Source organism: Hydra vulgaris, chromosome 09 (assembly GCF_038396675.1).
Source record: "Hydra vulgaris chromosome 09, alternate assembly HydraT2T_AEP".
In the NCBI taxonomy this organism is placed as follows: Eukaryota; Metazoa; Cnidaria; class Hydrozoa; order Anthoathecata; family Hydridae; genus Hydra; species Hydra vulgaris.
In genome coordinates, this window is record NC_088928.1 from 40,432,501 (window position 1) to 40,446,486 (window position 13,986).

Here is a 13,986-nt window from a genome sequence, read left to right on the forward strand (position 1 = left end):
TGTTTCAAGAAGTGGTTGGTAACAAACTCTTCTTTGGAAAAACAAATTATTTCAGAGGATATTTGCAATGAAGTTGATAATGATTCAACAGCTGAAGTTGCTGCTACATCTTTAATTACTGACTTAAATTCGTATCATCCATTGGAATTAATTGAAGAGGAGATTTTCATGGGCCAAAGTCAAGACGAATTTGGACCAAATGATTCAGAAGCACAAGAAGATAGAAATTCTCAGCTTTCCAAACCAATTGAAATGGGCAACAGTGAATTTCCTCCTGAAATCTCAGAAATTTCAGCAACCTCAGGAGAAAACTTTCAACACAGTGATCCAGCTACATGGCCTAAAATGACAGATAAAACAAGGTGCTTTTTGATTCAGCATGGGCCGGAGCAAGAAAGAAGAGAATTTTTCCCAAATACACTTTGTGACTTTGACAACAGAATGCGACACTTCAGCTCAAAATGGTATGAAAAAATTCATCCCAATGGTGAAAAATTTGTTCGCTACTGGCTGCTGTACAGCAACAAAAAAGATTCTTTGTTTTGTTTTTGCTGTCTGCTATTTTCAACGACAAAAACCAACAATTTTTCAGAAATTTCAAAAGGATTTTGTGACTGGAAAAAACTAAACCCAAGAATTCCAGAACACGAAAACAGCAATGAACACCAAAGATGCTATTCTGATTGGAAAAATCTGGAAAAAAATCTCAAGGAAGGAAAGACCTTGGATTCTGATCTGCAGAGAGTTATCAACGGAGAGATGAAAAAGTGGAGAGATATCTTGAAAGTGATTGTTGATGCAATTTTGTTCTGTGCCAAGAACAATCTTGCCCTTCGGGGTTCAACAAAAGTAATTGGAGAACAAAACAGTGGCATCTTTCTGAACTTAATTGAGCTGATAAGCCATTATTATCCTTTAGTGGCTGAACATGTTGCATCCGTTAAGGCAAAGAAAACCACAACATCTTACTTTTCTCCTCGAATTCAAAATGAGCTGATTGAATTACTTGGGCAGAAAGTCAGGAATGAAATTTTGTCAAATGTCAGAGAAGCTAAATACTACTCTGTTTTGTTTGACTGCACTCCAGATGCCTCCCACAAAGAGCAGATGACCCTAATAATCAGGTATGTCCACATCACTGAGGAAACCTGTACAATTGAGGAAAGCTTTGTGGACTTCAATGAATCTCACGAAAAAACTGGAAAGGGCCTCGCAGCTGAAATCACCGAAAAACTGGAGAAGGATGGCCTGAGCATTTCTGATTGTCGGGGCCAAGGTTACGACAATGGAGCCAATATGTCTGGAAAATATAATGGCGTCCAAGCTCACATCCATTCTCTAAATGAGTTTGCAAGATTTGCTCCATGTGCAGCTCACACTTTAAACCTTGCTGGTGTCCATGCTGCTAAAGTTTCTCCACTTATGATTACATTCTTTGGAAAAGTTCAAGCCATCTTTAACTTTTTCTCAAGTTCTACCTTAAGATGGGAAAAACTGATGAAAACATTGACCAACTCACTAAAGGGAAATAGTGATACAAGATGGTCTGCCAAAAAAGAAGCAATCATCCCACTACACAGACAAATAAAAGAAGTTCTTTAAGTTTTGGAATCCATAATTCACACTCCCAAGACAAATGTTGTCTCAGTTTGCAGTGCAAAAGAGCTCATCATTCAAATTGATTTCAGTTTTCTGTGTTTGTTGGATTTTTGATGTCAAATTCTTTCTTTAATTGACCGGGAAAACAAACTGCTTCAGTCTAAAAACATTTCAATTGACATTGCAGCAAAAAAAATGAAAGGACTGAAGGCTTCCATTCAGAATCTGAGAGATGTTGGGGTGGACAACATTATCAATTCCAATTTGGATAGCTGCAGTCTCCTTGAATTTCAAATTGGAATTGAAGTTTCCTTCAATTCCAATTTGGATAGCTGCAGAAACAGCTATCCAAATTGGAATTGAAGGAGACTTTCCTATAAAGAGAAAGCGCAAAGTGAAGCAGATGGCACTTTATGAAGCTGAAGATGACTTTTGCCGTTTGTCATCAGAAACAGATTTCGGATCCCAGTGCAACCTTGTGTTTGACAGCATTCTCACACAAATTGAGTGGCGGTTTGAAGCTATGTCTGCAGTATCCTCAGATTTTGACTTCCTCAGTGAACATTCTCTCTCCAAAAGTTCAGTGGATGAACTTAAGACTAAAGCCAAAAATTTGTCTAAAATTTACAAGGCAGATTTAGATTAATCAGATTTCCAGTCAGAAATGGCAAGTTTTAAATATCAAGCTGCTGCCATGATGGAAAACTTTGAAAAATCTAGCCCGATGCTTATCCTAACACGGCAATTGCTATTCGCATCTTCCTCACCTTATTAGTTACAGTTGCCACGTGTGAAAGAAGTTTCAGTAAACTTAAGATCATAAAAAACTATTTGAGATCAACTATGGGCCAAGAACGTTTGTCTTGTCTGGCAGTAGTTTCAATTGAACATGAAGTGGCCAACGCACTTGATTTTGATGATGTCATTAGTGACTTTGCCTCCAAAAAAGCCAGAAAAGTGACCTTGAACTGAAGTTTGTGAAACATTGGTGACAAATTGTTCTTTTAACTTGATGCGATAAATTTTGTGATCAATAATTAATTTTTTTTCATGTAAATATATATATATATAATGTGTTTTTTGTATATTTTTTTGGGAGGGGAGCGCAATTTTATTTGCTTGCCCGAAGCGCAAAGTTGGCCTGGTACGGCCCTGTACGTATAATTATATTTAAGTATTTACATAATTATATATATATATATATATATATATATATATATATATATATATATATATATATATATATATATATATATATATATATATATATATATATATACACATCGGCAGTTGCAGTTCAAAAACATGAAAAGGAGCAAGTAATATAGATGTCAAGAGGTCCATAAATCGATGGCTAATGCAAGCTCCTGACAGAAATGGTGGTCGTGCAAAACGTGCCTTAAAAGTGTAAGCTAAAAACAATTAATGATTTTTTTAGTTCTCTTAACTTTTCTTTGATATTTTATATATTTTTCTTGAAATATAATGTTTTTATTGTTACAACGTTTTCATTGTATTAGTCAAGCATTACAGAGTATTGGATTTTATAGTTTATACTCATTTTTACAGTTTATTTTATATTTTATTCCTTCGTTTACTTTACTCACCTTTATTTATTTTGGTTACAATTTTATTTTACAAGTTTGACCTGACATTTATTTTGCATGACTGGGTTTAAATCGTACGTAGATCAAACATTGTCTTTTATTTATGCCAAAACGTAATACTATTCACACCTTAAAAACTTGATTTTAAAAGTAGGAGAAGAACAACAGAAAAAAGTTATTAACTTTTGAATGAATTAATGACCTTGCTGTGCAATAAATATGCTATGTGATAAATCTTTTTAGTCTATTTAAAAGAAGCATATAAATATATTTATTGAATGTTATAGTTATAACGCTTCTCTCACAAGTACCTGCAATAAAGTGTACTCATGGAAGAAACTATAAGAAAATAAATTTGATTTTATTCTTTATATTAGTTAGCAAATAAAGCATATTAATGAAAATTAGCGTTGAGTTAAGGTTGGCGTTAAAGCCGTTACGGTAACATTAATGACTATTTTGGTTAAATTTTTTAATTTTTATCTAATATTATAATGGAGTCAATGAGTTGTGATTTATTGGATAAACAACGTAAGATATTCGTTTTATATTGCATCCCAAGAAATTTCATTGATAAAGAAATTGGTATATAAAATAAAAGAAAACAACGAAAAACGCATCAAGTATATATATATACACTTGATGAGTTTTCTGTTGTTTTATTTTATTTTTTATACTTCTTTTTTTTTTTTTTTTGTATTCCTTATAATATGTAAAAATATGTATTAATTAATGTCGAAGAGATAAATCTATTACTTTCTTATTTAATCTTATTTTATTTCTGTTCTAGTGTTTTACTGTATTAGGGTGTTTAAGTGTTACCTGATATTTAAATGTTTTTACTGATTATAAAAAAGTTTTTTTTTTTTAGGTGTGCCTAGACTTCACATTATTCCAGTACCCTTTCCAAAAGAATGGCACACATTAGAAGACGATGCTGACGCACTAGATCCAAAGACAATAGAAAATCTATTAAAGATTTTCCGACAGTTTACCCTTGAATATTTTCATTTATCTCCGTGATCATTTTTTTAATTTTTGTATTAATAGTAAAAAAAAAAAGTAATAATTATTTTTCTGTTAACAAACTATTAATTAATTTTTATTTGATTTAAATTTGTTGCGTAACATTTTAATTTTATTATTACTATTTCTTTTATATTTATATTTATATTATAGTTTTATAAAAGGCATTTAGATTTTTATTAATATATTTTATTTATTCACTACTTTTCTTTGATGTAACAATATTTACGAAAACACTATATACATTCGTCATAATTATGAAGCAACTTCTCTCCCTCACAGCTATCCTGGATACCAAAGTTTTTATATAATCTAGTTTTTTTATAGTCTATAATATAAGTTTGTACTTTTATGGTTTACAATTACTTTACTTTTAGCTATTTTGGTTTCAATTTTATATTTATTTTACGATTTCTTTACTTTTGACTATTTTTGGGTGACTTTGTTGTAATTACTAAATCTATCAGATTGACAGCCAGAAAAATATGGATATCGAAAAGTACCAAACGTTAGTTCATGCAAGCATCAAATTAAAATTATGGTAGAAGTTTAACCATTCGCTAACCTTAAACTTTTATACGTATTGTATTGCAAGACAATTTTATTGAAATAAAAAAATTTAGTAATATAAAACGCATTGCTAAAATGACTGTGTATTTATAGTTTAAAATATCTCATATTCCATTTTATATCACCCATGCGACTTTTTTAGTTAGGCAAACATCACCCCGCTTCACCTTTTTCTTCCTGACTTGTTTTACTTTAAAATCTTTAAGTTAAAATCTTGCTTTTGTCTCCCAAAAGACTTTGAGTTAAAATCTCGCGTTTATTAAAGTATTGGTTATTTATAAAAATAACACTAAATGTTAAAAACAAACATAATGAACCAAAAGTAGCATAAAAAAAGGCAACGGTTGCCATGCCTTAAACGGTGAGCAAAATATGGATTGGACCCTGCTTGTCGGCCGATGGTGGACCAGTAATGACGCCAATGGTGGGTTAAGCACGGCGAGTTTGCTGGGGTTCTATTCTCGTCAGCTGGGAGATGTTGGTGTCAAAAACAGCTAACCAACCTTAGGGTAATGTATGTAAATTACGTTAAAAGTTAAAGTAAAAATATTCATATGAAGAAAAAACAACCTTAATCGAACTACAAAAAAAAAAAAAAAATTGTTTTATAATTTTTTTGATTAACATGCTTCTTATTCCGCTAGAATAAAATTATTTGTAGTCTTATTATTTAATGTATTAAAAAGCTGGTCATTTTTACATTTTTAAAATTAACAAATATTTGTCAATTTTAGATAAGAGTTATTTATAATGGTGAAGAGTTGCACACATTTTTATTTTTTATTTTTTTAGTATTTGTGATTTTATTTTTGTGATTAGAGTAAGTATTGTGTCTGAAAATGCAAAGAAAGTTATGTGATATCTAAGGCCGATCCATATATTAAGGCTCAATATTAAAAAAAAACACGTTATAGTATTCATACAAAACAGAGGCGCTAAGTTTTGTTAAAATATAATTATGTTAAAATAACCATACAAGATGGAAGTTCAAGATCATAGTTCAAAAGCACAAAAACATTGAGATATCTGAATGCTTTTGTACTTTTGAACTATGATAATTAGCAAACCGCACACTCACGCAACTTTTTTTATTTTTTTATAGCTTACGGGTTACGTCTGATATTAAAAAAGTTTGTGCAACTTCTTGCCTCGGAATTTTTCTAATTTCGGATTTTTTTTCCCAACAGGTTTTCTTGATATTCTGAGCAATATATTAAAAATTCAACGAATTTGGAGGGGTTCACTTCCACTGACTGCTTCATTCTTACAAAAAGTGACTCTTAAGTATATTATACATAGCAAACATTTGTATTGTAGATTTATTCTATATATATTTAGTTTTATAGTTATTTAAGAAAAGTTTGTTAGCTCTAAACCAGTCGCTGAGATTTATCAGTTTAATGTTAATAGTAGAAAAAAATGAACTTTAAATTATTGCCAGAAAATATCAAGAAAATATTAGTATCATACGCGAAAGAATACAATTTAGTAATTTGAAGGATAAATGAATATCTTTTATATACATTAGAAATATCAGAAAACCAAGTATTGAGCCCAGGGAGATACCACTACTAATAACTTCTAACTACGAAAAGTCATACCTAAAACATTGTTTACAATTCTAAAGATTATACTGAAATCATTTTAAATTGGAATTCAAAGTTCCGTAGTTTAATAATTTATAAAGAAGAATTTTGTGATCAATAGTGTCAAATGTCTTTGATAAATCTACAAAAACATCCAGTGTATGTTCCAAAGTATAGTTGATGTCATCAAATCCTTTCAAAATACTGCTAGTCATATCAACTATTGCTTGCTCAGTGCATTATTTTTTCAAAAACCAATACTATGATATAAAATATGATTTTTTTTTAAAAAAAGGTAGTTGTATATTCTATTGTAATTACACGCCTAAGTATCTTTGAAAATAGGTAGGTATTGAGATATATCTGTAGTTAGTTTTTTATAGAGTCATTGATGTTTTTATAAATGGAAATTGTTTTTGCCAATTTTTGTTGATCAGGAAAGACCCCATTTTTTAAGGAAAGTTTAAAGATAACCAAAGGTAGTGTAAGTAAGTTTAAAGATAACCAAAGGTATTCCATAATATCAAAGACAGCTTTCACAACATTCATCATCAAGACCTGCACTTTTATTTTAGGGTAAGCTTTTTATTATTAGGTAAGCTCATCAATGGAAAGTTTTGAATTGTTTATTTCAGAGTCTTTCCCTATTAATTCGATCATTATTATATATTATATATATTTATTTATATTTATTATTGTCTAAGTTTTTCTAGCATTTTCTAACGCTTTATACAGTAAATTATAATTTTTGATTGCTTTTATTTTTTCAAATTTTTTCTTTTAATTTTCATATTTTGTTTCGTTATTAAAGGTTGATTAAAAAAAAATTAAATTTCATCAAAAGCTTCTGTTTTTTCTTTGATGGTTTTAAAAGTCCTTTCGTCTTCCAAGGGTTATGGGTAATTTTAGTAAATTTGTTTTTTTTAATTTTTAGGAAAGCTTTGTCATACTGTTTCGTAAAAAGTGGATAAAAAAATCATATACATCAATAGTTACCAATTGATTTCCTGCATATGTTTTCGAAAATGTGAAATTCATGGCATAAAGTCTACGATGTGAGTTATTAACTTTCAAGTTATGGTAAGGTTCCCAATATTGTATTGGCGCCTAAATTTGTGTTTAAAGGCGCCTAAAATTTTGCTTTTATTTAAACTTTTCTAGTTATTTTTACAACCCGCAAAAAATCTTTTGACTAAAATTTCATCTTTGCTATGTTGAACTAATAAATCAAATGTTTTTTTGTGTAATGAAACCGGATTCTAGCAACAGTTATCTCAAGTTGATATGTTGCCAAAATTTTCATATTTGGGGTTCAATGCTAAGAGTATCACTTTAAACGTGTTAAATATGTGTTGTTGTTTTTATCATATTTATGTGAAATCACTATTTATGTGAATTTAAATTAACTTCCAAGATATTAAGGTACAATACAATTGATGGTCTAATTTCTTTATAAACTCAAAGTGAGTCTAATAACGTAATTTTTACCTCACTTTAGGTCTTAAAATGTACCATCGTTGCTATTTTGAATGCTCAAAATACTCGTGAAGTATATAAAAAAAAAGTTTATATAAAAATGTAGGTTTTTTTTTTACAGGTGTAGAACTTGAAGTTAACAACACTGTTTTAACTGGCGGCCATTTTGTTATCTGTCAAGTTATTTGTGTTTAGTTTGGTTTGGCATTTCAACATGAATAGACTGACGCCTGAACAACGCTTCCAAATTGTGGAAATTTATTTTGAAAACAATAGTTCTGTTTGAAATACGTATCGAGCACTACGTCCATTTTACGGTCGACATAATTGTCCATCAGAGCAATTAATTCAATTAACTGTGGACCGTTTTCGCACCACTTTTACTCTACATGATAATACGCACCAACAGAGACGTCGTACAGTACGTACTGAAGAAGCCATTGCTGCTGTAGAATGTAGTGTAGAGGAAGACCCGAATCAGTGATCATCGTGCACAGGAATTGGAACTGTGTCAATCCACACTGTAGAAGATTTTGCTTAAAGATCTTGGTTTGCGTGCTTACAAAATCCAACTCGTGCAAGAATTGAAGCCACGCGATCACCTTGACTTGACCACCGGTGAATGGGCCCAAAAAAATATGTTTAGCGATGAAGTTCACTTTTGTTTAAATGGCTACCTCAATAAACAGAAGTGCCGTATTTGAAGCGAAGGCAATCCTTAAGTGCATGTTGAGACACCGTTACATCCAAAAAACTGACTGTTTGGTGTGTTTTATGGGCTGGTGGAATCATTGGTCCGTACGTCTTTAAGAACGATATTGGCCAGAACGTAGCAGTAAATGGTGACCGTTATAGAGCCATGATTACTGACTTTTTCGTTCTTCCATTGAACAACCATAAAGTGCAGAAGCTGTGGTTTCAACAAGACAGCGCGACATATCACACAGCTCGTGCCACTACCGATTTACTGAAGGAAACGCTTGGTAACCGCGTAATTTTAAGATCCGGGCCGGTGAATTGGCCTCCAAGATCATGCGGCTTAACGCCGCTTGACTATTTTCTGTAGGGATATGTGAAGTCACTGGTCTTCGCCGATAAGCCCGAAAGGATCGACCACTTGGAGGACAACATTCACCGCGTTGTTGCCGATATACGGCCACAAATGTTGAAAAAAGTGATTGAAAATTGGACCTCCAAATTAGATTACGTTGAATCTGCCGTGGCGGTCATATGCCAGAAATCATATTTAAATTATAATGCCAAAACATTATCTTTTGAATATAGTTAATTACATATCATTTATAAAAAACACCTTGTTTTATTCTATTTCAAAGTTCTATACCTCTAAAAAAAAACACCCACTATATGAATTTTAAAATGTTCAAACGGAGATATGGCTTGTGGACAAAAAAGGATATAAAAGAAGCTATTTTTTCTCATCAAAATGTTAACATTGAACTCAAGGCTGTGTGGGGAAAATATGGAATTCCTAAACAATATTAAAATACATATGAATCAACAAAATATATTTGCAAATGAATCAAATAAACAGTTGGTGTAGTAACTTATTTTCTGAAGTTGAGAATGAAGTTTAACATGTTTTGAAACTGGAGTCTTGTATGTTTGGAATAGATACATTAAATCTTTGACAATTAGTCAACTTTGATGGCAAGAGCCACACGTATTTATAAGGAAAAATTTGAATTATTTTTCAATATACTTACTGAACTTGTTGACAACCACAATATTACTGCAGATTTGCTTTACACCGAAGATGAACCGCGAATAAGTATACTTCAGAAACTTAGGAAAGTTTCAGCTCTGAAAAGTTAACACCAAGTAGGAGGTATTACAAGTGGTGAAAGGGGTGTGAATAACACAGCCGTATGTTGTATGAGTGCTGTTGGATCTTTTTTACCTCTACTATGCTGATATTTAAACGTAAAAAATTTAAAAATAAACTTTAAGATGGTGCACCACCATTAAAAGTTTTTGGACGTTCTGATACTGGTTGTTTACAACAGTTGTTTTACTACAGATTTATTTACGTTGTGGATAAGTCATTTTATAAGCTCACACTCTTAAATCTCTTACAGAAAAGTCTGAACAAAAAAATTTTTCAATGTTGTCATTTCCTTCATTGTTGTTTATAGTAATGAAATTAAATGTTGAATAACTTTTCTGGATATAATATTTTGATTTCAATTTTTACATTTTTATGATCCTGATATCATAGGCTTTCAAACCCCATATCCCATTTCTTCGGCTCAACTCTCAGAGGTAATCTTGAATTTTAGTGAAACTATCTACACATCCAGAGCAAACTTTTTCACTCGAGTAAAAACCAAAAAAATGTAAAGCAGTTGCAGTTTTATATTAATATATATATATATATATATATATATATATATATATATATATATATATATATATATATATATATATATATATATATATATATATATATATATATATATATATATATATATATATATATATATATATATATATATATATATATATATATATATATATATATATATATATATATATATATATATATATATATATATATAATACATACATACACACGCACACGCACACAGAGAAGGTGTTCCATAATATTAATATTTTCTTAATTAAAATTTAAAGCCAATTTATAGAAGCAGACAATTTTTAGGCAAAACAAAGTTTGTTAAAATTGTTATTGGTTATTTTTTAGCTTGATATACCAATAGGGTACACATAATTAATATAAAAGTTATATTTAAGGTGGTATCCAGCCATTATTTCTATTTTCTTATATTTTACACATAATAATAATGATCCTTTGATAAATGACTAACATAATAGATAAAAATCTAAAACGTATTGCAAAAAATTTTTTAATTTGAAAAAAAATAATTGCTGACTCAGCAAAAAAAGGTGAAAAAGTTAACGTTCCAAGAACATAAATATCTTAAGATTACATCAATATTAAAGGTTAAAATTTTGCCAAATGCTAGTATACCAGTGTAGCTTGTGCCTGAATCAAAAATTTTTTGAAAAAATTTAAATGAATTAAAATGGCAGACTTAATTGTGTAAAAAACTATAAATAGCGATAAAACATTTGATATAGTATTTGTAGGTTAAGTTTAATTATTTTTTAGGTTCAGGCACTCAAAACATTAATAATGAATATATCCTGAAAATTTGAAGCTAAAATAATGTTTTTTTATTGAGATATCATTGTTTTCCTACGGCTTCTCATATAAAAAAAAAAAATTGAGAAAAATCAATTTTAAAATTATAAATCATGTACACTACTCAGATAAATCATTAAAAACCACCAGAACAATAATCATTTGCAGTTTCTTTATCTAATTTTTGTCCAAAATAGTTTTTTCTAACAGATCTCAATTTTTTTCCTCTTTTTTTTGTTTCATCTGACATTTTTTTGTTCATATTTTTCAACCGTATGGAGTTTTTTTTAATTGCACCAATTTCAAAGTAACTACCAGATTTAATATTAAGAGCGTCAAATACAAAAGATAACTTAGCAAAGCCATCATTATAAGTAATGGTTGCAAAGTAAACAGCCATTTCAAGCTTTAGAGCTGAATATAGTTTTAGGGGAACGGTTCCAAATTAATTGATTAAACGCTTCATTTCCATTTTGAGTCATGCCGTGCAAAGATTTTGTAAGCATATCAGTATTTCCTAGATCTTGAAATACTGGCTTAATCTTTTCCATAATGACAACTGGTAAATTTACCTTTTTCTTGTATGTAACTTGACAAGTTACTATATCAGACTGCCATTTACACCTGCTTTTTTCACCCTTGGTGCTAAATATATGACGATATTCTTCAGAAGTAAAATTAGTGCAATGATTAAGTGAAGCTTTTACGGAGTTCCTTATTTCCAAAAGACTATTTGAATTTTGCCAAATAGCCATTCCTACATAATTTTGCAAGATGTTAATTACATTATCCATGAGCCGACTTTGACCAGATATACCTTTTCCGTCAGATAGTTTTACCCATCGTAATTCTTTTCTTTTAAGACGTAGTCGATTTCCTGTACGCTTCTAGTAATGCCCAATATATTCTAGTTTTATTGGAAAAGGTCATCAACATAAGCTTTTTGTCCAATAACCGTGCTAAATGAGGTAGTGTCCCCAAGATATTTAGAATAGCGAATGTTATATTTATTTACTGAAGAGCAAAATATTTATGTTGCACCAGCTGACTCCATGGCACCAGCTGATTTAGTGTGATTTACTTGGCAGGAATGATTAACTTTCCACTACTCATAATTAAGTGTCCCTTTTTTTCCTTACCAAACTTGACAACCTTTATTAAACTTAGATAATATAACAGTATCCAATACCTTGTTGTTGTCGTGAGACGTTGCCACCACTACACCGTTCAAAGAAGAATATTCTCTCCGCTGCCAGGTACCATCGATAGAAACACCATAATCAATAACTTCATTCATATTAGAGTCAGGTTTCAGTATTCTCCTAACTTCCATAGCAGCATTTTTCATACCTTGCTCAGCAACTGATTTATAAGCATCATAAAGTTTGCTATTAATACAGTCAAAACTAGGTTTAGATAGAGGTGGTGGCATGTTCATTATGGAGGTAAAAGTAAACATTGCATCTCTTCCTCTGCCAATCTCCCTGAATGCCATAACGCTGCGTATATTAATTTCACTAGTATTTATACCAGGTTTATTGTTTTTGATAACAAGAGAAGAAAAAAATGTCTTTAAATGCACTGTAAGAAATTTGAAAAAATAAAGAAAACCCCTTGAATGATCATGCAACATGGAAAGCTTTGTACCAAATATATTACAAGTAGCATACTTTTCAAAACAATTTTTCATTTGTTTAAACTGCATAAAAAATATAAATTAATCATTATCAAATGTTTTTTCAAGATTATTTTTTAGCTTTTTACTTCTTGTAGAACAAGTTCCTGTGTTTGTATCAAATTGCTTATTGGTGTTATTGGAATTATTATGCTGATTGCCATTAAACTTTCTTTTCTTTGGTCTTATCATTCTTTTTTTGTTTGCCGTAATTTACTTTTCAACCTTTAACTGTAATAGGTTAGATACAATTATTAAAAGCACTATTTTATCTGAATTCAAAAAGACTTTGCAATGACATCACAAATGGAGGAAGCATTTTCTTAGGAAGGATTTTCTTAACGATGAAAAGATCATAAATAGATAAAAGAGCAAAAGAAAAACAAATAAAAAATTGTTTAGAATAGAAAATTTGAAAAATATAATAAAATAATTAAAGTGAAAACAATTAAAAGATTAAAGATTATAAATTGAAGAAAAACATTAAAAAAAAAACGAATATAAATGAAAGGATAACGCAATTTTTATCTGTTGCAAAAGCTCTTATAAGAAACGGAATTCGCTTCTGCCAGCCTGCTACAATTATTTATTTAATTCCCTAGCTACTCCAACGCTATTATACGGACTAGAACTGGGTGGTTGCAACAATAAGTTTCTACAGAATATTGATAAAGTTGGACGATCTGTCTTAAAATCATTTTTTAATATTTCTAAGCATAGTAAAAATTACCTCCATTCTTTTTTCAAAGTAAACTCTGTATCGAACATTCTTATTCATAACAAATTAAACTTATTTATCAGCCTACTTAATGACCCCAAATGTTACTCCATTATAATGACTCAGTTGCCGTGTATAAATAACCAAAGTTTATTTGTTGGTGAGATATGGCTAATATGCAAGCAATTTGGTATTAATATGTTGCAATCTATGATCGAGGGCAATAAAATTAAAACTGCACGCCCTAAGGAAGTGTTAGATGCCAATGTCGCCGCAATTTTAAAACAATCTGTCCAATTATGGAATTTAAAGGAACAAAGACTTATATTTAGAACTTTGATGGAAGAAAACATTCCAAGAACAGTACAAGAACACACATAGCATTTTCTTTAATTGTTTTTTTTTACCTATAATTTATGTAATTATTGGGTGTTTAATAGAATATATATATATATATATATATATATATATATATATATATATATATATATATATATATATATATATATATATATATATATATATATATATATATATATATATAT

The 13,986-nt window shown here is 30.0% G+C and overlaps 1 protein-coding gene across 1 annotated transcript in view; it reads left to right on the forward strand.

The window, feature by feature from the left end:
• Window positions 1–1,602, forward strand: part of LOC136085475 (zinc finger MYM-type protein 1-like) — a 1,686-nt gene extending 84 nt beyond the window's left edge. The window contains exon 1 of the mRNA XM_065806785.1: window positions 1–1,602. This exon is cut by the window's left edge and continues 84 nt beyond it. Coding sequence (XP_065662857.1) covers window positions 1–1,602 — 1,602 coding nt within the window.
• The last annotated feature ends 12,384 nt before the right edge of the window (window positions 1,603–13,986 follow it).